The sequence below is a fragment of the Plectropomus leopardus genome, chromosome 22 (assembly GCF_008729295.1).
Source record: "Plectropomus leopardus isolate mb chromosome 22, YSFRI_Pleo_2.0, whole genome shotgun sequence".
NCBI classification, from domain to species: domain Eukaryota; kingdom Metazoa; phylum Chordata; class Actinopteri; order Perciformes; family Serranidae; genus Plectropomus; species Plectropomus leopardus.
In genome coordinates, this window is record NC_056484.1 from 618,436 (window position 1) to 645,199 (window position 26,764).

Genomic DNA, 26,764 nt, shown 5'->3' on the forward strand with positions numbered 1-26,764 from the left:
AAGAAATCACACCAATTTTCTCAGGTTTCAGAGGTTTAAATGTGAATGAAAGGCATCTGAATGCGGCACAAGAAAACTGATGTCGATCCAGGCGTGTAAGGGTTAAACCATGACGTAACAGGAGAACGGGAAAGTTTACCAGCTGCAGTTTGGAGATGACTCCCAAAATTCTCCCATTAACCTTCTTCACTAAAAACTTCCTATTTCAATGTTGTTACCACAGATCGGACCACAATATATAAAGTCAAAAACGTAAAAAAAAAAGCACCGAATAAATAAAAGAAATGTGCCATAATTCGCAAAATACACAACTACTGTATCGTCCCACTGACGGTTTCACTAGGACACAGTATCAGAGCCGTTCTGAGGGAAAAATGGGAGATTTTGAGAATAAAATCAGAATATTTTAAGATTAAAGTATTTAAAAAAAGTAAACAACAGAATTCCCCCTCATCGGCAGCGACTGCCACACATCATTCAATGCGAAACATTGAGCCATAATCGGGATATTTTGGCTAAATTTTTGTACAGTGCGAGGAATTGGAGGCACGTTTTTCATCTTTATGTAAAGTCTGTTATATAAAGTCTGTTGAATTAACGCAGGAATATTAGCTTTGTCTAAAAAACAGTCAGACTGGCCTTCTCCTTAATATCATGTTATTTGCCTAAAATTTGTTTGTTTTTAAACAGTATAACGTGTTTATCGTCCTGTATTTTTGTTTTTAGCTAACTACTTTGCTATCATTGCTTGTTGTTTTGTTTGATTTTATTCATATTTTAACTGCTATTTGTTTTTGCTTGTTGATTTTTTTCAACGTCTTCTTCGTGCTCTGCATCACTTAAAATTAGTGTCTGATCCCCCGAGTCTTAAATAAAGGTTCGAAAGAGTAAAATCATCATTTTATTCTTGTAACTTTTTATCTTAAAAGTGGTGCTTTTTCTTCAAAACATCTACAACTTTTTGTTAAAAATATTCCAAGATTGTTCTGAAAATCTCCTCCCCCAGTAATCCATCACATACCGCGGATATGAAAACCACGGCAGGAACACAGGAAGACCTGGTCCAAACAAATCCCTGCCCACATATACATTTTTTAAAAAGCAACCTGTTGGAAAGATTTAAAACTCCTCCGTAAAACCGCTGCTTTCATCGGGTTTGGTCCATCTCGACTGCAGCAGCCGTGAGACTTTAAAAACACGTGAGTGGTTTAAAAAAAATAAAACCATCTTTAAAATGAAAGTAAGCAGCCGGAGGGAGAGCGTGCTGGAATGACTATAATTACACCTGAATTAAAAAGGTGGATCTGAAGTGAGTAAAATCTTAGAGCACCTATATATATATATATGTGTGTGTATATATGTATATATATACTTCACTTGCTCCTCTCTGGAATACGATACACGATAAATGACTCTCTTTAGAGCGACATCATTCCCAAAAGTCCCCAGTGTGGAGAGAAGACACATTTATCTCAGTCTGTTATTACCGAGCGTACGTTTGGACGTTTCGCCCCGCGGCGCCGCCTTCCCGAATCATCTCCCTCCACACACCTTCAGTTGCGGTTACTCTGATGTGCTCTTGCAGCAAACGGAGGCAGCAAGGTGAGTGGATAAATCCCAAAATGCTATTAGAGGTACATGCATACGCTGAGTGGCGCTCTGAGAGCAGAGGAAGGCAGCTGTCGTGTTCACATTCGCAGGTTAGACGACCTTCAGCCGCGACTTCGCTTACAGGGAAGCTGATTATTTAGACCGCTGAGGAGTAAAGGATGCGAGTTTTTACGCGAGTTTGCTCATATTTTGGATCTTGAAGAGAGTTGTGTGTGGACAGAGGATGGACGGGTAGGAGGTCACATCACCTGGGTTTATACCACCACCCAGCTGGGTCTCAGCGGTCCTCCAGAGTACTGCACAGGAGGGACGGGTCCACCATCGCCGGGGTCCTCCTCGCCCTCTGACGCCTCGTCAGTGTCCGTCTCCACAGTCAGCAGAACCTGACAAGATACGAGACGTTTACAAATTAGGGCTGGGCAATATGGCCTATACATAATACTGCAATATTTTTACTCTGTATCGCAATACACATTGTCTGTCTCAGCATTTAAAAATCTCCTCTAAACTGATGTAGACAGTAGTGATAATTTTAAAAGTAGTTGAGAGTTAACAAATGAATTAATAAATATAAGAACGTTATAAAAATGCTGAATTAAGTAAAGTTATAATTAAGTAAAATAAAGTACTATTATATAAACAAATTACTGTCATCATAAAGCTAAAGAAAGCATTGCTAAAGTACTGTTTAATCATTTCAAATAATGCAACAATAAAGCTACAATATAATTAAACAAAGTACTGTTGCAATAAAGTTAAATATGGTACTATTAAAATGAAGTTTAAAAAGTACTGTTATAATAAAGCTAAATAAAGTACTGTATGCAAAATAAAGCACTTTTATGGCAAAGTTAAATAAATTACTGTTTAAACAAACTCAAACATAGTTCTCTTAAAACAGAGAACTCTATTAATACAGTTACTGAAAGCTCTTATAAAAATAAATAGTTATAGAAACTTTTAAAAAAGTACAGTTATACTCATGATAATGTAATTTTATTCATCCAACATGGAGCAATGCGTGTAAAATATATAAGTACAGTCCACATATCTCCCCTCTATGATGAATACAAGCCAGAGCAGCATAAACCACGACCTAAAGGATGGCGTGCGGTCGGGCCGCTGCCTGTACGCCGTCTCACGTTAGGATTCTGCGTCCTCCCCGGAAAGCTGGGAAATATCTCAGCTCTGCATTCTCGGCCTAAAGTGGAAAACATCCCGTTTATTTGCAGACTGGAAAACGCTCTCCAACAGCAGCAGGGATCCAAACCCCAGAGGAGCAAAACGCCACGACTGTCAGACATTTACGGCGTGATAAAGCTCCATATGCTGCTTATGTTCGCTCTGACGTCTGCTAAATCTGATCTGAGGACCCTTTAAGAGCTGCAAAGATTTAGATATCAGGATAACGAAACAAGACCGACACCCTCCAACACTTTATGCTGACGGTCTCCAGTATTATCTTTACATCACCTGCAGCCACAACAACAGCACTGTGACGAGAGCTGCCACCAAGCACTGTTACAATAAAGTTTAATACTGCAGGGTTTAAATAAAGTTATACATGGCACTGTTAATATAAAGTTAAGTAAAGTAATGTTATAATACATTTAAATGAAGTATCACTTTGATAAAATGGCATATTGTTATAATAAAGTTATATAGTACTGTTCATATTAAAGTTAAATAAAGTACTGTTATATTACAGCTGATTACAGTACTGTTATAATACAGTTAAACAAAGTACTGTTATATTACAGCTGATTGCAGTACTGTTATATTACAGCTGATTACAGTACTGTTATAATACAGTTAAATAAATGACTCTTAAAATAGAGTTAAATATAGTATAGTTATTATAAAGTTAAACGCAGTACTGCTGTAATAAAGTGGACGTCTCCGCTGTAACCCTGATGTCGCGCAGCCACAACAGCAGCATTGTGACTAGAGCTGCGACCCCCACCGAGACCGAGTCCGAGTCAATGCCTCTCTCTCTGTCCTCCTCCACTTCACTCCGCTTTCCATAACATCAGCGCCTGGAAACGACTCCTAAATGTCACTTTTATTCCCGGGATGAAGGCATGATTTATGGCTGCCTGGCGGAGGACCAGGGACAAAGAGGACAGGGGACAAAGACAGAGGACGGAGGGATAAACACTCTCATCCCGCTGAGCGCCGGGGTCACGTTCCCCTGACGTCTGTCCGCTCAATCTTTCCTGAGAGGAAAGAAACGACGTCTGTGCCGAGAGGACGAGACGACACGAAAGGGATTTCCTAGAAAAACAACAACAGACCGGCACCAGACCCCAAAACTCACAGGGTCAGATTAACACGTCCCATCACGTGTGACGCAAATCACGCAACGCCAACGCCAACGCCAGGAACGATGCTGCGGTTTACGATTCGGGAAGTCGTTTTTCCGACTTGGTGGAAAAGTGGAACATGAAGCTGCAGAGAAGATGAGCTGCGCTTTAATAAGAGCGTTTAACAAGAGGTTGATAGCTGTTTCCACATTATTCAAATATCCCGCTGAGCGCCGGGGTCACGTTCCCCTGACGTCTGTCCGCTCAATCTTTCCTCTAGGTCACTCTGTATGAACAACGGTTAACATAAATTACATATTACACTTTACATGTGATCAAAAATCGATATTTAATACATTAATGAATAAAAAATGTTTGCTACCATTGACCAGACATTGACTTTTGCTCGCCATGTTTATGCATTTATGATGTCAAGTGACACCAACGCCGAAAATCCCAGAAATGTCCAAAAATCATAGGAATGTCCTAAAATCTTAGAGAGGTTCAAAAATCTGAGTAATGCCATAAAATCCTAGAAACATCCTAAAACCCTAGAAATGTTAAATAATTAATTTGTATAAATATCTGCATGTTTGATGTAATAAGTGTGTGTATATGTGAGTATTTTTAAGAAACTTTTTTAAATAAACATATTGTTTTAAAAAGACAGAAGGACACGACAGTAACGAGGGAGGACAGTCTGACTCAGAGATTCTTGGACTGAATTCACGTCCTCATTACATCGAGTGCAGAGGGAGAAAAATGAGTGTGTTACAGAGTGAGTGTGTGTGTGTGTGTGTGTGTGTGTGTGTGTGTGTGTGTGTGTGTGTGTGTGTGTGCGAGCACTGTACTCATCCCCCAAAACAACAGGTGCAGTTGACACCCAGCGTGACCGTGTGGGAACATCAACCATCAACACACATTTCCACACTCACATTAAAGTCTTAAAGATTTTGAAGCGTCAGATTCTTCTTCAGGAACGAGCTCAAAGACTTTTTCACAGCATCAGAATAAATCCCTTTAAAAGGACAGCGAGTCGCTTCCAGAGCAGACGAGTCCGTCTGATTTCTCCCGGTGGTCTTTGATGAGGCATCTGACTTATTTTAACCCTTTAGGGGCCCGTTTGTTGCATTTTACGCTCTTTTCATTGATGTTGTGATAAGCACGTAGTATATTAAAAAAATATATTATTATTATTTTTTATTTAAAAACACTTAAATCTTGTTAAAAAACTCATTTATTCTCTTGGTTCTCTCAGACTGTGTATCAGAGTTTCTGTCGTCTTAAACTCGTAGTTTTACTGCCTTTTTATTATGTAAGTTATGCTGTTTTTTATTGATTATTTTTTATCACTATTGTTTTTTAATTCTTTATCGATGTGCTGCACTTTGGTCAACTCTGTTGTTTTTAAATGTGCTTTACAGATACATTTGGATTGGATTTTATGTACATATTTTGATATAAACTTAACATTTAAATAAAAATATTGTTTAAAAAAAGGATCAAAACAATGAAAAAAAAAAGTTGTGTGTTACATGTTTGAGACATGAGACAGTTTTGCGTGACGTGTAGTTTGGACCAAAGTCACGATGTTTGTTTCAGATGGTAATTTCAGCTCTGATGAAGCTGAACGGAGAGAAATCTGCAGAACGGAGCAGCTGCTTTAATCACATCAGAGACTGAAAACGGCCAGCGGCTGTTCACCGCAGCGCCGCTTTGCTCTGATCCGTTTGTGGATTCAATAAAGTTTCGGTTGTTCTCACCCGCGACTCCTCGCCGTTGACCCAGGGCAGCGAGTCGGCCTTCTTCACCGAGCCGTCGCACGAGTCGTCCAGGCTCTTCATCGTCTTGTACTTCCTCATCATCAGGCTGTCCACCACCCAGAACATGATGGACTGCAGCGGGAGACAGCAGGAGGACGACTGACGTCAAAATATAACTAAGGGACTGTTCGTTATTTTATGAGAGAGGAGGGGGGGCTGCAAACAGGGGGGTGGCACGTCAAATTTATTTTAAGACAAGAGGAGGGACTTTTGATTTTGGCTTCAGGAGAGAAGCATGCAATTGTAAGCGGCTTTATTTTAGATTTATTTTACGTTTTTAAAAAAATTTGGGCCCTTTTTTTTTTAAATTTTTTTGTTGCTTTTTTTGAGGAAAAAATTGTATCTGCAGTCTTTGAATTAATATATATATATATATATATATATATATATATATATATATATATATATATATATATATATACACATATACATATATACATATATATACATAAATTATTTACAACGTTTTGGCTTTTTTTTAAAGAAGTTTTAGTGTTTTTAATGAATAAAAAAATGGTATTTTTTTTATTCTTCAAACATTTTTGGAGATTTTTTTTTTCAAGCACTTGTAGTGATTTTCAAAGAAAACATGCCTTCCAAACCCACTGTGGTTTGACTTTTCTTTAAAAATCACCAAATGATCACAATCACAGCCAAAAACTGTAAAAACAGAAATTATCTTTGGACATTCAAATTTCCAACAGCTTAACGCATCACGTGTTATTATATAGGTTTATGAAACAACATTCAATGACTTTTCCAAAACTTACAGGCCATTTTTAGTTTTCCATAACTTTTCCAGGCCTGGAAATTTGCTATTTGAAAGTTTCATGACTTTTCCGTTTTTCGTGATCAGAAGAACCCTGAATGTGATAATTCTTAATAATTATTTTTCAGTTTAACAGCTGTGACACATAAATAAAACACTCACGTTCACTATGAAGGGCACGATGAGCATGACGAGCGCCAGCTCCAGCTGAGGGTTCGCGATGTAGCTCAGCAGCACCTCCTGCAGCTGAAGGAGAGAAGAGGAAGAAAATTTAACAAAATTTAACATCAGAAAGTCACGCCGATCATTTTTTTAATTAAAACAAAAAAAGCTGCTGAGCGTGAAAAAGCCCTTAATGAAAAAAACTGCACGATAATATTTCATCTGAATGTGATGAAGGTAAACGACCACATTAACGCTTCCTCTAGTTTTGGTTTAAATAAAGATTTTTTGGATGACACTGTTTAAATTGAAACAAAAGCTGACGAAACAGTACATTTTTTCTGATTTTTTTGTGATATTTGGTATAAAAATGATGACGTCTGAACGCAGTGAATATCTGGTTAAACAACACGGACTTATATTAATGTTTTATTAGCTGTCCTGATGCCGTGACTCCGCCGTCCTGCAGCAGAACAAACAGCGTTATGATGAATTATACGAATATTTACAGTCGGTCGGGATCTTTGACCACAGGAAGTGGAGTCTCAAAACATCACGGAGCACTTTACAAAATAAAACTCTGATCTGGATATAAATAAATGTGTAAACAAATAAAGCTCCTTTTTTCCCTCAGAAGGTCGTCTTTTGCTACAACAAAGATTAATCTGAATAAACAAAAATGTCGTGCAAACAAACTGTCCTGAGAATACATCGACATGACTCCGGCGAGTCGTTTAAATCCTCCGTGTGTTTATTCTCTCTCCGGTCCTGATGGATTTCATCTCTCTGAAAAGTTCAAACAACAACCCAAACAAAGACTAAAAAGACAGAAGAGACGGCGTCCAGATCTGCAGATTATTTCATGTCCTCTGGCTGACGCGGCCGAGGTCAGTTTGGGATGTTTGTCAAAATAAAATGAGTACATTTTACCACTAACTTTTAATTTTAGCAGAAATTCTGTGAGATTTTTTCCAAATCCAGACGTATGACGACGTAACAGAAAGTGATTTTATGAGCAGGAGCAGAAGGCGTCTCGAGGAGCCGCCGATGAGCTTACTTTGGACCATCCGGGGACGAGCAGCACCAGGCTGATGACGCCTTTCTCCAGCACCATGATGAGCAGGTAGACGCCGCACTGACCGAGCCACGCCGCCGCCTGAGGAGGGTCTCCTGCAGGACATCAGGGGGACAAACATCAGTGCAGCAGACATCTGTCACACAAAAACTTCATTACAAATGATTTCAAGCACAACTGGTCTTTGTGTGACGCTCTACTACAGCGATTTATACAAATACATGTTTTTAGAGTTTTTTCACATTTTATGTCCTTAAACATGTGAAATCATTTATTTAGCTCAAATTGTAGAGGCTCTTTTCCATTTCTCAGTGATTCTTTTAGTCCACCAGCAGGTGTTTCTTTAATTTGATTTTACATATTTTGATGATTTTTAAAAAATGATTTCATTTTTTTTTATACTATATTTGTTTTGACTGATTTTTTCTTCTTTTTTAAATTGTTTTTAATATCATTTATTTTGAAGAAAATATACATTCATTCATTCTAACTATTAAATCATTTTTTTGTCCCAGCAGATTTCTTTTTTCATTTCATTTCATTTTGATGGAATAAAAAAAAATGTATTTCTTCAATTCAATTCATTTATAAAGCACCTTTTGGGCAAAAATTGCAATACAAGGTGCTTGACAATACAAAGAAAAACAACCGTATAAATAAACACACATAGGTCTGAAGATTTCTTCTTTTAATGTCTATTATTTAATTTAATTATCGTGATTTTGCGCCACCAGATTTATTTTTTAAACTTTCACTTTATCTTGATGAAAATAAAAAAGAATTAATTACTTCTTTTTATTTTATTATTTATTTTGGCCCAAAACTTTCATTTTATTTACAATGATAAAAATCAAAGATTTATTATCTTTCTCTCCTTCAGGTGTGTCAGACAGGTGTCTCAGCACAGCAGACACAAAGGAGGACAGGTCTGTCATTAAGACAGGAAGAAGGGAGGAGAAAGACACAGAGACAGAGACAGAGAGAAAAAAGGGAGACAGAGGGTTGAAAGAAGGAAATAAAAGAAAGAAACCGCTTATCAGATAAAAATCGACCCCCATCATCAACTTTGAGAGCCGTTTCTGTAAAAAATCTTCCGTCTCAGAGCTGAAAAACAAACCCAGCAGCAGAGCGAGAGAGCGTCAAACCAGCGAGGAGTTAATCCTCCTCTGGGAATGTTTTCCAGACGGAGACGCAGCTGGAGACGCTGGCTCGCCTCGCCGTCCGTCTCCGCCGGGTCCACGGCGACCTCCGGTGGCACAAACACCAGCTACAACTTCCCTCGCTCACTCTGAGTCGCAGAAATACAGAAAAAAGAGTGTAAATACAGATGTTTTTGGACTCACCGTATTCTCCGAACACCAGCAGCGTCCACTGTTTGTACTCCACCAGTCTGGACACCAGCTTCACCGCCAGCCAGATGACCAGCATCCCCAACGTGGCGTCCAGCAGGAAGTTCATCAGATACCTTTGGTGGAAAAACAAAGAAAAAAAGGGAAATCAAATCCTCCGTGAGCCAAAATTAAATGATCAAAATCCTAATCAAATATTCTGGAGTCAAAGCTCGCATTAGGTCTCCTTCATAACTGCTTTTAAAAAACAACAACAACAAAAAACTCTTCTTATATTTATTCTTAGATTATTTTTAGCATCTTTTATTGCTTTTATTTTTAGATTAAAAAAAAACATTTATTACTTAATCTGCCTGTTTTACTACTTTTATTCCTTTATGTGTTTTTTTTGTTGACTATTCAAGTTTTTGTCCTTTCGTTTGACCTCTCGACCTTTCTCTGATTGTTGACGTTTATTTTATAATTCACAGACTTCCCGCCTTCACTTTGTCTGTCAAAGCATTTTGCAAAATCTGTTTTCACTCATGTCTGAGTCTAATCAAAGTCAACAACCTGCAAGAAAATAATGCTTCAATAAGGTAATTACAGTAGAAACAAATAATATTGTTTTGTGTTTTATGACTTCAATATATGATTATAATTTATTATTTAATTTATAAATATCATTTTCTTGATATTATCCCTTAACATTTTTAAAAACTATTTTCTAATAATTCTCTCTCTGCTAATTTTCAGGTCATTTTCTTTATTGATTCATTAAAAATCTGCAACTTTCTCATCGCCTTTTTTCACGTTTTCGAAACAAAATCAAACCATCTTTCTCATGTTTGAAAGGTTTAAATGTTTGTAAACGGCGGCACAATAAAGCGGAGTGGATCCAGGCCTCAGAGGGTTAAGGATCAGCAGGAGTGAAAGAGTTAAATGTCCTCATGGGGACTCACAGGGAGCAGGGGTCCTCTTTGGTGAGCGTGGACAGGAAGACGTTGGCAAAGTGGATGAAAAGAGCACCGATGGCCTGCTTGGACGTGTCGAAAAACCTGGAAAACATCAGATGGAAAGTGTTAAAAAAATAAAAGTGTGGTCTTTATTTTATTGTAGCACTTTTCTGGGATTTTATGGCATTTGGGGGATTTTAGGACATTTCTAGGATTTCTGGATGTTTTTAGGATTTCAGAACATTTCTAGTTTTTTTGGGACATTTTTAGGACATTTCTCAGAATTTTGGGACATTTCTGGGATTTCAGAACATTTTTAGGACATTTCGAGTATTGTAGAACATTTCGGGGATTTTAAAACATTTCTGTGATTTTAGTACATGTCTAGAAGTTTAGGACATTTCTCATACTTAAAAGGCATTTCCGGGATTTTTTAACATTTCTAGTATTTCAGGACATCAGTGTCTCAGCTGTGTCCTCTGTCGGGGGTGTGGGGGATCCTCCTCTGGCTCTTTCTTTGATCATCAAGCTCTGTTTTGATGCTGTTTTATGTCGCCGAGACCTTATGGAGACTAAAAGGACAAAAACTATTCACAGAGTCCATCACTTTATTTCTGTTGTACATTAGAAAATGTTTGGGGGCCACCCGGCATCCTATCAGGGGCCAGATTTGGCCCGCGGGCTGTAAGTTGAGTATCTTTGATAAAGGACAAAATAGAAGAAAATAAAATGATTTCTGACCAGATCCTCCACGGCCGTCTGATCCCGACAGGCTCCCGAAATCTCTTCACTGCCAACAAAAAGAAAGACAGTCAGTCAGTGAATCAAAAACTCGACTGAGTTCATCCTGTAAACTCGAACATGTAACACTTTCTGTCTTTGAGCTGCAGCGTGAGCCTCGTCTCTGCGGGCAGAGGGGGAGCGAGGACACGTGAAGCACAACACGTCCCTCCTGGTGGCGGGCGAACAGGCGCCCTCTGTTCCTCTATCTCACCATCTAAGCGGGTCGGAGAATGTGACTGCGACCGCGGGAGCGGAGCTTCCTGCAGACGTGTTTCACATATCAGCAGATTTTTTAGAGCACAGTTTAATTATTAACACTTTTTAAACTTCTGGACGCATTTTTCGAACTTTTCACACATCGTCCGAAACATCAGAATCAATAAATCGCCTCAAATTATATCTTTATAATCTGAGACACGGATCAGGGGTCGCTCCCGTTATTAGGACGTTTTATAACGAGAACCGCGGGCTTCACAGAAGCTGACACGCAACAATTAAAATCTCCATTTAAGATGAAGTTTTGGCTCTTTCCTTAAATATATCGTGATGCCTCTGCACACAGATGATTAAAAATACCTAAATTACAGCTACGGTTTCAACAGCCTTTTCTGAAAATATTGCGGTGTCACAATATCACCGAATTATTATTATTACCAGTCACAACGTCCACCAAAGGACAGACTAAAGATGGGCTTTTTTTAGCAGAACAATGTTTCAATAGAAAAACTGAAACCTGAAACAATATTTTAAAATAAGATTATGAGTAAAAAGTCTCCCTTTATTAAAGAAGTCACATAAAAGCTGCATTATTGGCAGTATCGTAGGAGAGCAAATGTAAAACGGACCTTTTGTTTAAACGCCTTTTTGAAATGTTTCATCAAAACTGAAACTTTCAACATCAACATCACCAAGTTCCCCGAAACTTTTTTAATAAAGCCAAGTGAAACTTACATAAATTTTCTTTGCACTTTTTAATGAATTAATTTTACTGGCAATCATTAAAATAAAATGCTGATTCGGATAATCTGCAAAATGTCAAATATTGTCCCCGATAATCAGCCCGGCCGATAATCTGTTGAGTCTGAGATAAATTCACGGCCACTGAAAACCTCACGGAAATGACATCACTAATGCGTCCCGTGACGCATCCACTTATTTCATGTCTGCGTGTCTGCGTGTGATGTGATAATTATGGTGGATTTTAAGGTCACGGTGATTTCATCAGAGCAGCTGAGGGCTCGCAGCGCTGCAGAGCTGCAGAGCTGCAGAATGAGGCCTCCAGAGGAGATCGATGAGCTCCGACCTCCGCTCTGTTACTTATTAGTGCAGAAATCGATACCCCCTCGCCCCTTTTCCCCTCTTTCCTGTTCTCGGCCTGCTCACGAGTGTCGCTCTGGTCGACACACACGCGTCTGTTAATATTTACGCCTCATTATTGGTGAGCAGCGGAGGGTTTGATCCTACGATGAGCCGAGCCTGCGGCGTCACCGACGTCCAGTGGAGCCAAAACCGCTCTTTAATGCAGAGCTTCCTGTTTAAAAAACAGCCTTTTTGTGAAAAGAAGAGCTTGATTTTTGGAGGAAATTTACTCTGATGTTTAGTCTTTGCAACGTCAGTTTATCCAGCTTATTTTAGGACAAATTTACACACTTTAGATGCAGTGAAGGACATTTTTGTGTGTCCATCATCCTCACAACTTCTACAGCAGGGACACTCTGCGTGCTGCGCTCAGGGGCCACTTTAGGCCACACGAGGCCAGGGGCCACTTTAGGCCACACGAGGCCAGGGGCCAGCCGCAGCAGCCCCATACATGCTTCTAAGATTTTAGGACAATTCTCTGATTTTAGGACATTTCTTTGATTTTAGGACATTTCTAGGATTTTAGGACATTTCTTTGATTTTAGGACATTTCTACGATTTTAGGACATTTCTTTGATTTTAGGACATTTCTAGGATTTTAGGACATTTCTTTGATTTTAAGATATTTCGAGGATTTTAGCAAGTTTCTATGATTTTATTATGAAAGAAATCAAGCAAATTGGCTCTGGATTCCAAGGGTTAAATGTAATCCGTGAAACCATGTGGAAATACTTGTTTGACAAATGAGCTTGTTCCTGTTTGACTCAACAGCGATTCCACCTTCCAGCTGTGACGGCTGCAGGAGTATAAACCGCCGAGATGCCCGACATTCTGCGAGTCAGCTGCCACAGAATCACAAGTTATTTAGCGCTCAATGGCCTTTGTTCAGAGTTAATCCACACCGCGGCTGCACAGACGCATCATGTTTTGCAGTTAATGCAGGCTCTAAAAAACACTGTTAAAGTAGATTTACTTCTCTTAAAAGTGCCTCCATTCAAGTGACAGTGGTTAAAAAGCTGCATCACAATAAAAAAGAGACAGATATTAACTCTGAAGTTTAGGTTTGTTTACATCAATTATGGTATTATGCTTGGACAGCAATCAATAATCTGCTAAATTTCACTGAACAAAGATATGGAGATTTTATCATTATGTTGTTGGCAGGCATTTTGGTGATTAACGGACAACAATAACGAAGCCATGCACGTGTACATGCAAGCACAGATACATTTTCATACACATTACACACTCACCTTTTCCATTAAAAATCACTTTTTAATTACTGTTATGAACTGTAAAAATAAAACATTTGTTTTAACTTTAAAACGTTTGAGTTTGGGCTGCTGTAAGATCTTAAGTTGACTGAATTTGAGAAAACAAGTTGAGATGATTTTGGAATAATTCAACTCGTCTTCTCAAATTCAGTCAACTTAAAATGTTAAAGCCAGCTGGACACAAAACAAATAGTTTCATTTTACAGTGTGGTCACAGATATTCTGTTATTAGTTTCATTTTCATGTTGCCATTTTATTCTCTATGTGTTAACTTCTGTGTTCTTATAACATTGTTAAATTTTAACCTTGTTTTTTTGGTGGAGGCTTCAAATAAGCCCATTTATTTTTGATTTCTTTGGGTTTGTTTTTTTTTATTGTCAGTGTTATTTTGTGTGTATTTCAAATTGTGTAAAGCCCTGGATCAAAAACCCGCTCTTCTACCATCGGGGGGAGACACTGACGAAACTTCCCTTAAAAACATGTCAATTTGAGATGCTGCTTTGCTTACAGGCTCACATACAAGTGTGGTAGACATACCTCCTTATTTATGTTTAAATTGGGTCTTTATAGCACAATCGGCATATAGATATGCCACAATCCGCGCGTAATTGTATTACAACGTGTACACAAAGTATTTCACACTGATCGCAACCGCTAATAACAACTGATAATTTGTGGACGTGGACGATATTTGTAGCGATTTCCGTCGATAAAACCTGATAATTCTTTAAAATGTGATATGTTTAGAGCATATGATTTGTGCCGAAATTAACAAAAAGCTCTTATTAGCATGGCAATGTTGAATAAATACTTACTTTGGGTGTGTTTTTTTGTAGAATCGCATGATAATATTAAACCAGCATATTTTTCTATGGAGTTTGGCGCAGAAGTTAAATGAGGCGCAGCGAAAACAAACGTCAACAAAACGCCACGTGGACTAAAGCAGCCTTTTAAAAATGGGTTTCTGCACGTTGTGTTTCGTGCATCTTTATCTCGAATATGCGAACAACTAAACTGTGACATCTGAGGTGTTTTAGGTGTTAAAACTCACACATGAGCGTGCTGAAGGCGACCACAGCCAGCAGCCCCTGGATCAGGACGCCGAACCGGTCCGTCAGGGCTCCGTCGTCGCAGCCGTGCGGGTTCGCCTTGTTGATGTCGGACATGTTGGACACTTCAAAAACACCATCGTCCAGGAACCTTTTCACCAAGAAGACCCCGCTGTAGCCGTACATGTCCATGTTGACACGGTGAGAGGACAAAAGCAGCTCCTCGGTGCGCTCAGAGGAGCTCAAATCTTCCTGCGAGACAAAAACAAACCGACAAAAATCCCGTTTCCGGCTTCAGAGTCAAGGTGAAGTTTTCCGTCAATGTTCCCGGAGGCTGATGCTACATCTCATGATGCAAAAACAGACGAGAGCATCGATTATCTGACTCACAGCCATGTTTACAACGACGAAAACATCAGCCGACAAGTTAGCAGAGCTTTAGACTGAAAGGACAGCGTCCGGTGCACAAAGCTTTCAAAATAAAAGGCGTCAGTTGAGCAGAAAAACAAACTGAAAAACTATATACAGAAAAAGATGTCAAGCAGTTTTGCAATGTGTCCAACTCACATAAAACGATAAAAAAGACAAAAAAATACCTTCAAATGAACACAAAAGATACAAAATACCTCAAAGAGACCCAGATAAAAAAAAGACACAAAATAACCACAAAGAGACGCTAAACGATCGTATAAAGATACCTAACACAGACACAAAGTAAATTAGTAAAACAACCATAAAATGACTAATAAAAGACATGAAACTACTACAAATTCACAAAAGTACCTCAAAGACACATAATATGGCTACAAAAAGATACAAAACAAGTACAAAGAGAGACAATACGGCTAAAAAAAAAAAAGAGACACCAAACAACCACAAGGAGACACAAAATTACCTTAAAGCAACACAAAACCAAACAATTCAATAAAATTACTACCTAACAACTACAAAAAAATGGGAAACAAAATGACATCAATAAAACAAGAAGCAACCTTAAGGAGACACAAAACAACAACAAAGAGACACGACGCGACTTACAAGGAGACAAAAACAAAGAGACTCAAAACAACGGTAAGGAGACAGAAAACGTCAAATAAATTTTAACTCAATCTGGTATCTCTGGTTATTGTGAAATTTATCGTATATCACTCCTGTTAAAATAGACTCGATTTTTAAGTTATTATTTTCCTCTTGGCAGGCTACTGTTGAAGCTGTTTGAAGCTACCTTTTGTATTGTGTTGCCTGTAACTGTTTATGCTGCTCACCGTTTAAATAAAGCACCATAAAATGAAAATTAAAAAAACAAAACAAAGCCAGCTGTTGTTATTCTTGTTTTCCATCTTCTTTTTACTACTGAAGTAAAATGGACCTGACTTCCTGTTGTGATTCCTCTAGCTGACGCAGCTCTGAGCAGCACAGTTCCTTGGAAATGCACGAGGGCCGTGCACGAGGCAAATCTCTGCCTCACTGAAGACGTAATAAAGGATATTATATCCAAATTCAAAGTGTGCGGGGTGTCCTCAGTCTGCGGGCCGACCGTATAAATAATAAATAAATAAATAATGATGATGAGAGATTAATGAGATTCCTGATTCTAAAATAATGTCATGTTTGCCAGTTTAGAGACTCAGAGAGGATTAAATGACTGAAGCCTGTCAGGAACGGAGCCAGCATGGAGGCTCACAGAGGAGACAGGTGGACAGAGGAGACAGGTGGACAGAGGAGACAGGTGGACAGAGACAGAGGAGACAGGTGGGGACATCAGCGGTTGGACAACTGCTCCGATGTCTTTATTTTGGAGAAATAGTTGTAAATGAAGTAGCCGATATTTTTTTTTCTTTTAAAATTTTTGGTGATTTTTAAAATGTGATAAAACTGTTTTAAAAAAAAACCTTGGAGAACTCTGGATGATTTTGAAAAAAACCTTTTTTTTCTGTATATTTTTTGTTTTATTTTGTTCTAATTTTTTTTGCCTTTAAAAATGTTAGGTGTTTTTTTTATTGCTATTTTTGTGCTCTTTTTTTGGGGGGATATTTTTAAAACTTTTTTTCTCTCAAAATTTTGTTTTTTTAAAATTGGCGATGGTTTTGTGATTTTTTTTCTTTTAGAACATTTTGGATGATTTAGAAAAAAACTATTTTGTATCCTTTTCTTTTGTTTTTGTAGAATTTTTTTTTTTTTTTGCTGATTTTGTTTTTCTCCTTAAAATTTGGTGATTTAGAAAAAAAAATCTTTAAAACTTTTTGGGTGATTCTTTTTCTTTTTTTAGTGATTTGTAAAAAGTGATATTTTTAACAAATCACTCCAAAATGGCCTCAGACGGGTTCTGAGAATAATTGAACATCATTCAGTTATTCTTCATCATTTGGGCTCTAAATAGTTCACGGACTCTTCAGAAGATGCTGCAGCTCAACAAACCACAAATGAAGCCAAAACAAAAAACGGTCCTCGGCCGCGTGCAGGGAGGCTGCGGGCTCATGCACGTGCATGAGTGCGTGTGTGTGTGTGTGTGTGTGTGTGTGTGTGTGTGTTAAAGGGGGGCATAATCCCTTCTCGCGCGCGCTTGGAAAAGCCTCTTCTCTGGCAGATTAAGGCGCGCGGCGCACGCTCCGACCATCTGTTCCTCCATCACAGCGGCACGAGCGTCCTCACGGCTGCTTTGTGTCTTTATCGATCACAACTTTCCGTCACAGGTTTCAAAACGAAGTGTGATGATACTCCTGTTTTACAGCCTCTTGTCTTTGGAATATTTGGAGACTTTATGTGTTTTAAGCAAAAAAACTATTTCCCGTAAAATTAGGAGTGATCGATGGTTTAATTTGAAGGATTTTTAGGTTTAATGTATTCAGTATTTTGAATTAACAGAACAAAAAATAGTTTGCAGAAATAAGGTCAGGGTTTAACCGCACATTTTAACATACATTTCCACGACTTTGAGGTGTATTTTCATACACTCCCATTCCTGGCATTTTTTTCCTTTTAAAATCTGTGATGGTTTTTTGTGTTTCTTTCAAAATAATTAATTTTTCTTTTTTGGGGTGGGGGGGTCTTTAAAGGATTTTTTTTTTCGAATTTTAAAGGAAAATGTTGGCGTTTCTTTTTTCCTTTTTTTTCTGTAAAAACTTAATGAAGCTTTTGCTGATTTTTCAGGAAATTTATTTTAGCAATATTTATTTTAAATTTGGGGAGATTTTTAAGGCAATGTTTTTTTCTTTTAAATTTTTGGTATTTTTTAAGGAATTTATTTTTTCCTTTTTTTCAGAAAAATGGCAAATCTTTTTTCTGTAATTTTTTTTGGCAAATTTTATTTTATTTATTTACTTTCTTAATTATGGAATTTTCAAATAAAATCATTTTGAAGGCATCTTTTCTATAAAAATCACCCAAAATCACACCATTCATCAGTCAGAAACTGTAAAAAACATATACTACCATTGGATTTTCCAATTTCTGATGGTCCTTGAACACATCATGTGATATTATACAGGTTTGTGAAACAAAACTCAATGCCTTTTCCAAAACTTTCCATGCTTGGAAATTTCTATTTGCAAATTGCATGACTTTTCCAGGGTTTTTCATGACCATATGAATGCTGTGGGGGTTTCTTTTTGTCTCTTGTCCCTTTAATCACCTGCTGACCCCTGAGATGTCGGGGACCCTTCAGAGTTCCTGAGCCACAGGTTGAGAACCGCATGCCTCAGATTCATCAGACATGAATGTTGCAGCGTTTCCTTTCACTGCAATCATGCAGATCTCTTACTCTTTTTTTCTTGAATTGTTCAATTTTCTCCTACATCTGTCAATCAGACAGAATTTGGGGATAAAAACATTAATATGCATATTTTTTTTAGTTACTCAGATCAGATTCGCTGTGTCACACTTTGCATTTTAGTTACGTGAAGTTGCTGGGGTTAAATTCGGGGAATCTGGGGGGATTTTTAAGGGGATTCCCATCAAAATATGCTGTGTAACAAACTGCTCAAATGACTCTAACAGCTCTTTGACTTTTAGTTTTTGTTCCCAAATGTTAGGAGTGAACTTCCACGTTAAAGAGGAACATGAGGCTTTAATTTCACTGCGGCTTCGTTTCGAAATAACAGACAAACCAGGTTTCACTTTCTGAGGGCAAAACGAGTTCAGCTCAGAGCCAAAAGACTGTGGCTTTTACCTCTGACTGACCTCAACTGTGTTCATGTGTCCGCGTACAGCTCTTTATGGAAATGCAATTTAACCTTTGAACCAAGGGGCGGCGCTGTTAACCCTTTAACACCTGGATCCACATCAGTTCTCCGTGCTGCCTTCAGACGCCTTTCCCAAACATTCAAACCTTTGAAAAAAATCATCTGTTTTCTTTTGAAAACATGGCTACAAAAGCAAAGAGCAACTGGGCAAAAAAATTTACAGCTTTGGCAATATTTTTGTTGCAATGATCATGCCAATAAAAAACTCTGAATTGAACTGAGAGAGAAATTATTAGATGATAATAAAAAAATAAGGTAATGAAAGATGTTCAGATTCCTGTCATTATTGTTGTTATTGTTATTATTAACAATTTTATTAATATATTTCTTTTTCTTTTTTTTCTTTTTTTCTTACTGAAATACAGTTTTCTGGACATTTTCCATAATTCTCTAATTATTTTTTTATTATTATTAAATTTATTATTATTAATTAATTGTATTAATTGTTTTGAGGTTTTATTTTCTTTGTTGTAAATTCTAATTAAAATATAGTTTTCTCGACACTTTCCCTACTTTTTGATTCTAATAATTTTCCTCCAATATTTAAAACTAAGTTTCAGGTCATTTTCTTCGTCACCTTTTACTAATTTCTTGCAAGTTTGTGGGACATTTCTTGTCAAGTTGCTTTCCTCATGTTTTTGAATGATACCAGTTTGCTCGGCTTTCAAAGGGTTAAACGTGGTGCAGTGCGTTCCCACCACTAGAGGATACTGTTGACTTTGACAACACATGGCTCAGTTAAATAAGTCAACCTGAGGGAGTTTCTCAGGAGCTGCTGGGAGGAGAGCGGCTGCCAGAACCGGAATAAATAAAAAAATAAAAAAAGGACCCAAAGCCAGCGGAGCCGAAGGAACCGATCAACGGAACAAACGTTTATCAGAGACGATCAATTACTGACTTTTAGGGTTGATCACAGGAAGTTGTTGCTGCTGTGGTTTTATATATTTAACACTTGAAATATCTAAACTACTAAGATTAGTTTAGAAGTAAAAAGAACAAAGTGTGAGTGTAACAGTTCCCATAAGAGAACCCTTTTTAGTTCCCTGTAGAACCTTTTCATTAACTGGAACCCTTTATACCATCTCCATAGAACCCAGTAAAGGGTAACACCTGGAAACATGTGGGAAAGGGTTCCACCCAGAACCCCATCTGAGAGGTTCTACACAAAAACACTTCTATGGCGTGATGGTTCGACCCAAAACCACATCAGGGGGTTCTGTCCAGACCCTTTCCATCTTCTAAGGGTGCTAACAAAAACCCATCAAGCGGGATTCTACCAAGAACCCTTTCTTATTCAACGGGTTTCATCTGTAATCCACCTGGGAGGTTCTACTGAGAATCCACTATTATTCCAAGGGTTACATCCAGAACCCACCAGGGGCAGATCTAAAAATGGTAACTGACTACATTACCCATAAATCTCTCTTTCACTAACCCTTTGGGAACCTTTATTTGGCAGAGTGTAGGAACACTTTTTCTTCCTTACAATAATAAAACTGCATAAAAACAGTTACTGGATCAAATAACTGCCTGTAAACACCAAAACAACAACAACAACCCGACAAATTCAAGCTACCAGCCATGATTAAATGATATGTGTTTTCAGTTTACAGCAAAATAAGTTTTAACCCTTTGAACACCAGGGTTGACATCTGTTTTCTTGTGCTGCGTTCAGACACCTTTCACATGTTTTTAAACCTCTGAAACTGCAAATAAAAGGTTTGAATTCTTTTGAAAAGATGTCAAAAAGGCAATGAGCAACTTGAAATGCTCCACAAACTGCAAATAAAGACATAAACAAATGAAAGTAAAATAACTTTAGTTGTAGGAAAAGAGGACAGGAAAATGAGCTGAAGGTTATCTGTGGGGATTATTAGATATCCTGAAAAAAATCCAGAAAAAAATAATCCAGAAAACCATATTGATATATTTGAAATTATGTAATAGAAAAAATAAGCATGTTTTCAGTTATGTAACTTTTTATCACTTCCTGCAAGTATTTGTTTCTGTTTTTCTCTCTCTCTCTTTTCTTGTTGTCATTTTCAGGTACGCATTTTTGTATGTGCGTGCGTGCGTGCGTGTGCGTGTGCGTGTGTGTGTGTGTGTGTGTGTGTGTGTGTGTGCGTGCGTGCTCATTTTCAGGTAGTTTTCTTGTAACTGTTGAATAGAATATTTGGTTTCCCGCCGTGTTGTGTTGTGTCTTTTCTTCAGTTCCGGATTTAAAACAGGCTGAATAAATCATTTTTTGTTGCTGCTCTGAAAGCTCTCTGAAGGAGTTGGCTTGAAAATATCTGTGCATGTTTTCGGACATGCGCAGTTTGGAGATGCCATATTGGAACGGGGGCAGCTGAAAAACGTCGCTCGCGCTGCTGAGCTCGAGCTCACGCGAACGAGGCGGAGAGAGAGAGCGAGGGAGGGAGAGATAGATAGATAGAGAGAGGGAGAGAGAGAGAGAGGGAGAGAGAGAGAAACAGACGGGGGTCTCGCGGAGGAGAGGCGACAGAGAAACTTGGCCAGGTAAGACAGGTGACGGAGGCTTTTCCGCGCGTGCTTGCTGCGTTTTGTTATTTAGTCGACGGAATAAGCGCGAGGAGAGTTTATTTCTCTGCTGCTTCGCTTTGAAAAAACACGAAGTGCTCCCGAGGCTGTTTCTGTAGAAACCAGCAAATAGTCGCTGCGTTCACGAGCCCAAGTTGCTCAAAGTGTCTCTCGCGCGCTGTAATTAACAGCTTTCACCGGCCGCGAGGACGCTGTCTCGTGGCACTCTCGGTAATACGCTTTATTGCGTTGTTTTTCTCACTGTTTGTGTCTGCCAAAATATTTAAATAATCCGAAATAAGCGTTATTTTGAGGTGTTTTATGTTTTAAGACAATTTTGTTTGACGTGAACGCGAAGTTGTTTTCATAAATTAACGTTATTGATGATTTATTGCAATAATTCGCATATCTGTGAGTCATTTCGGATTTTTGTCGTCACCCCAAGGTGCGTAAAAGCCATCGGAAAACACCGGACACTGCCAAAATGTCAAAGCACTTTCAACATGGCGGGCTGTTGGTGTTTCAGAGGAGGAAAACTGCGCCTTCAAATCTTTGAACGAGGAAAAAATAAAACGCCGGCAGATAACGCGCCCGGGTCGGTTTCTTTGGGTGGACACACGCGAGGTTTAATCAATTAAATCCGAAGTGAGCATTTGGTGATTCCGTGGGAGTTTTTTTCCGCTGCAGTTTTGAGTGTGCAAAGTCTACGCGAGCGGAGTGTCTGTCAGGCAGCCTGCTGCTCGGCGACACCCCTCATCTTCCTCATGTGCACTTCACGTTTCCTCTTTCACTTTTATCCAGAAAAAAAGCTCGATGTGTAATTACGCATTAATACCGTTTTTATATGATTTTAATCCACATTTTTTTGCGCACGCGAGTATGTTGCAGGCTGCACAGTGGAGATGTTTTCTCACAGTTTATTGTCCCTCTCTGGGTAAATTTGCAGCGATTAAGCAGATAATTGGGTTAAATCGCGCGTATCTGTTTAATTATTTCTCTTTTGCGGGCGGTCTGCAAATCCGAGTTTTGCAGCTTTGCATTGGGATTCCTCCTCCAGATTAAATCCGTCTCCATAATGAGCAGAAACAATAACGACTGCACGCGACGGAGCCGACGAGACACGTTCGTGTGCGCTCAATAAATCATCTTGTTGCTCTGAAGATATTATTTGCGAGTAAATATGGGCGAGAAATGCCCAAAACGAGCACTTTTAAAGGGGAAAAATAAAAAATGTGGTCATAAAGGTGAAATATATGATGTATTTTCTCCACGAGGAGAGATCAATACGCTGCATTGATACATTATTGATGGTTTGGACTGTTGATTTTTTTTCCTGCAAGAACCACCCACCGGCCATTTTTACCATTTAGCTGCTTTTGATGAAGGCTTTGTGTGTTAATGTTGGTGTGAATGTTTCCTCACAACCACAATCAGAGCGAATTAAGAGAAAAGGAAAGATAGACAAAGTGGGGGAGACCGGGCATGGTTGTAACGACGCACTATAAAATCTGACAAGGTAATTTTGCTTAAAAAAAGAAAAATGTAAATATATTTTAATGATTTAATTTGTGTTAACTTTGTATCGAACTGTTAAGTTACTCAAAATTGACCAAATTTGTGAAGTTGTTGCAGCTTAAAAGTGACAGTTTTAATTCAATACATTTTTCTGAGTTTTAGCAACTTACTGTGCTATAAATCTGTATTCTGCTGGTTGCAAATTAGTCAATCATGTCTGTATTTCCCTAAAAATGTTAACAAAACAGAACTCGCACATATCCAAAAGTCAGACTAACTCTGTTTACTGAAGTTGCTAACACTTAGAAAGAACACATTAATTTCAACTGTCAATTTTTAAGTTGCAACAACTTAATTTAAGTCTTCGACATAAAGTAAACATAAATTAAGATTCATAGTTAAATTAATATTTTCTCAAGGCAATCGGTTTCCAAAATTATTTTTAACGATCAACTTGTCAGATTTTTCAGTGTAACTGTTGAGTTTACTGACATTTTAGTTGTATCAACTTAATTTTGTGAAGCTGTTGAAGTTGCATATCTCACATATGTCTGTCATTCTGAACCTCCCCATGGTTGTTTTGTGTCTCTTTGTGGTAGTTTTTTTTGTCTCTGAGTTGTTTTGCATCTCTCTGTGGTTATTTTTCGTCTCTTTGGGCTCATTTTGACTCCTTGAGGTTGTTTTTCAATCCCTGTGTGGTCATTTTACATTTCTCCTGGGTCATTTTTCATCTCGTTGGGGTTGTTTTTTATTTCTCCGAGGTCATCTTTCTTCTCTTTGAGGTCAGTTTATGTCTCTGTGGTCATTTTGCATCTTTTTGGGATTACTGTGCATCTCTTTGGTATATTTTTGCATCTGTTTGTAAAGCACAAGCATCTCATAAAGCACAACCAAATTCTATGACTTTTCTAAAACTTTCCATGGTTTTTACCAAAGCCTGACTTTTCCAGGCCTGGGAAGTGTGGTTGTAAAATTCCAGGACTTTTCCAGGTATTTCATGACAGTAGGAAGCCTGTAGGGATCGTTTGCAGTCAGTGATGTTGAAATAAGAAGGCTCGGGGCTCGGAGAGTCCCCCCCTTCACCCCCTGGCTGCTGCCCTGTTTTGCTCGGCTGTGTTTCTGCTCCACGAGGGGCCGTTTTCTGTTTGCACTTCATCATTTTATAGCTCTCAGCGAGCATCACGGGCTGTCGTTATTGGGCGTGAAACACACAGGCGGCATTGTGAACACATTAAAAAACAGAATAGAGAGAAACAGAGGGCAAATTGTTATATGGAGGCCTCCTGTTGCCGAGAGGAAACAACCCTCGGATGGGTCTAAAAGAGGAGAACCTAATAGGGAGTAATGCAATAAAACCGCGAGCCCGTGCAGTGGTAGTTAATCTCCTAAATCCCCCATTAAATCTTAGGCATGGATGGGTTTAGGGAAAGGCAGGAGGACAACATGTGGATGCCCAGCGACCCATCAGGAGCTAATCAATAAAAAAAAACTCTGCTCAATCTGAGACCACAGGGACACGAATGTCCTGAGATTAACTCTCCCAGACCACTTTAATCCCCCCGCGCCCAATCTGGACCGTTTCCACAGGCCAGTCAGCTTCATCAAGACAAACTCCCCAAAAAGTCGGCCTGGTTCAAGATAAAGACGAGATTGGTCGACACTGACAGCGACCTTCTGGGAAAAAGCCTCTGGACGGCAGTTATAAAATAAGAGAGTTTTATTATTTTTTGATTATTTTTATTTATAATTTTTATTTTATTTTTTTCACCCTTAGGTTTGGAAGGCATGTTCTCTTAAAAAAAGGCAGATATTTTCCTTTAAAATGTTTGATGATTTTTATTTTTTTAAAGGCGATTATTTTTCCTGTAGAACTGTTTTTCCCCATTTGTTTCTCTTAAAAAATCTGTTATTATCTGTTAAATGATTTCTATTCTTTGAAAATGTTTTTGGTGATTTATTTATTTATTTTGTTGGGTTTTTTTGTCGATTTAAAAAAAAAAAAGGGTTATTTTAAAAAAACATATTTTGGATTTTTTTCTTTCTTCCTTTTAAAATTCTTGATGATTTTTTAAAATTAAACATGTCATCCAAACTTGTGGGCCCGCCAAAATAAAAATCACCAAAATTGCAACCTTTATCATAGCTAATAACTGTAAAAACAGAATTTACCATTCAATTTTCAAATTTCTGATGGTCCTTGAACACATCATGTGGGACAAACACTTTGTGCATTTTCCCTGAGTCACTCAGGCAGGCTCAAGGAAAAATAAATATCTAAATATAAATACATATTTAGATCCGGGGCTATTTGTAAAACATTCAGGGCTGAAGCCTCGGACGCTCACGCCACTGAAACTACTTTAACCAGCGAGGGAGCAAACCATGAAAAAGCTCCGTTTAGATGGAGCACCGAGTGTAAAAAAAGGATGATATTTTCTAGCATGAACTATAATATGTCACTTCAGAAACTTGCATTCAAGCTGCTCACACCCACAGAAAATCCAATTTTATCCGCTCCTTCATGGGAGACACATAAATGTGAAAAGGGAGCATTCTTTAGGACCTCGGGGAACTGAATGATAAGAAGAGTAAAATATGTGAACTTTGTAAATTCCAGAGGACATCCAAAAGTTTGCTCAGATAATAAATATGTCGGGTGAATTTGGGGGAAATGAGCAACTCAGTCCAAAAGTATTTGGACAATGACACATTTCCTGTTTTTTGGGCTTGGAGCTCCACGCAGCAAATCGAATCCGAAATGAAACGACTTTCAGTTTTAGAGTTTTAAGTTTCTGAGGGAGTTTAATATTGAGCAATCGGCGTGTTTCTGTTTTTCTACACGCTGCCTTCGATTTCATGCCTTCAGCTCCAACAGTTTTCGTCTGATGTGGTTGCTGAAACCCTGTAATTAAAGCTCAAAGTCTGCTCTGCAAGTCTTTGTTTCTTTTCAAAGTCAATCTGCTGCAGAGCCAAAATTAGACACAAAAATCAGGAATATCTGTGAATGTAAGGGCAGCAATGAATAAACAGCCTCTGGAATACTTCCTATAGGGCTGCAATTAACTATAATCATCATTATTGATTTATCAGTTAATTATAAGTTGATAAAAAGATCATTTTGGGTGTAAAATGTCAGAAAACAGGGAAAAAATTAGCTCAAAGCGATGTCTTCAAATTTATCATCTTAAGTGATCAGCAGCCCAAAACTCCCAAATTACTTAATTTACAATCAAGCTGCAACAATTAATCGATTAGTTGTCAACTATTCAGTAATTGCGAAATAATTTGACATTAAATTATTCAGTAATGAAGTATGTTTTTATGCATGGATGTGTCAGGGCCACTCAGGCATTAATGCCACCTAAATTATTATGTGCAGACCAGGAAGAGACTCAAAATGACTGCAAAGACACATAAAACTACACATGACTGCAAAGAGACATAAAAAGACTACAAAGAGACATAAAAGTGTCAAAAAGACACTCAACGACTATGCAAAAGGGGCAAAACAACCAAAGACACACAAAACCACTACAAGAGATGCAAAACAGCTGCAAAGAGATTTAAAATGACCACAAAGACCCAAAATGATAAAAAAGAGGCAAGTCATAGATATTCAGAAAAAAAGGCCAGGAACCAGAGAGACGCGTAACAGCCGTCAAATCTTTCTGAAACTCTCTGAAGCTTAAACTTCAGACTGACTCTGAGTCCAAAACCCCTCAAATATTGAATTTACTACGATATCAAACAAAAACAGCAGCAGATCACAGCTGAGACACTGGAGCCAGCTCACGGTTTTTTTGCTTGTTGATGCCGATCGACCTTTAATTTTAACGCCGTGAACGCACGGCGGCTCGTGTTTTCGTGCAAGTGTAGCTGTAGTGTGACTCTCCCAGAGTGCAGGAAGAAACACCGAAGCAGCTTCTGAAGAGGAGAAAGCAGGTTGAAGAGCTGCTGCGAGCCTCTCGCGGCTGTGTC

General features: G+C 38.4%; 1 protein-coding gene across 3 annotated transcripts in view; it reads right to left on the minus strand.

Moving 5' to 3' along the window:
* Positions 1-26,764, minus strand: part of tmem110l (transmembrane protein 110, like) — a 46,268-nt gene that overhangs the window by 15,613 nt on the left and 3,891 nt on the right. The window contains exons 1-9 of one of the 3 annotated variants that reach the window (XM_042511289.1): positions 14,883-14,893; positions 14,495-14,744; positions 10,769-10,817; positions 10,034-10,129; positions 9,087-9,208; positions 7,726-7,838; positions 6,669-6,752; positions 5,678-5,809; positions 1,860-1,994 (exon numbers count right to left, since the gene is read on the minus strand). In XM_042511289.1, the coding sequence (XP_042367223.1) occupies positions 1,866-1,994; positions 5,678-5,809; positions 6,669-6,752; positions 7,726-7,838; positions 9,087-9,208; positions 10,034-10,129; positions 10,769-10,817; positions 14,495-14,744; positions 14,883-14,888 (981 nt within the window). In that variant the 5' untranslated portion in view covers positions 14,889-14,893 and the 3' untranslated portion in view covers positions 1,860-1,865. Of the gene's footprint in view, positions 1-1,064; positions 1,995-5,677; positions 5,810-6,668; positions 6,753-7,725; positions 7,839-9,086; positions 9,209-10,033; positions 10,130-10,768; positions 10,818-14,494; positions 14,745-14,882; positions 14,894-26,764 lie in introns of those variants that run through there. The other 2 variants (XM_042511288.1, XM_042511290.1) reach the window with 2 other exon arrangements.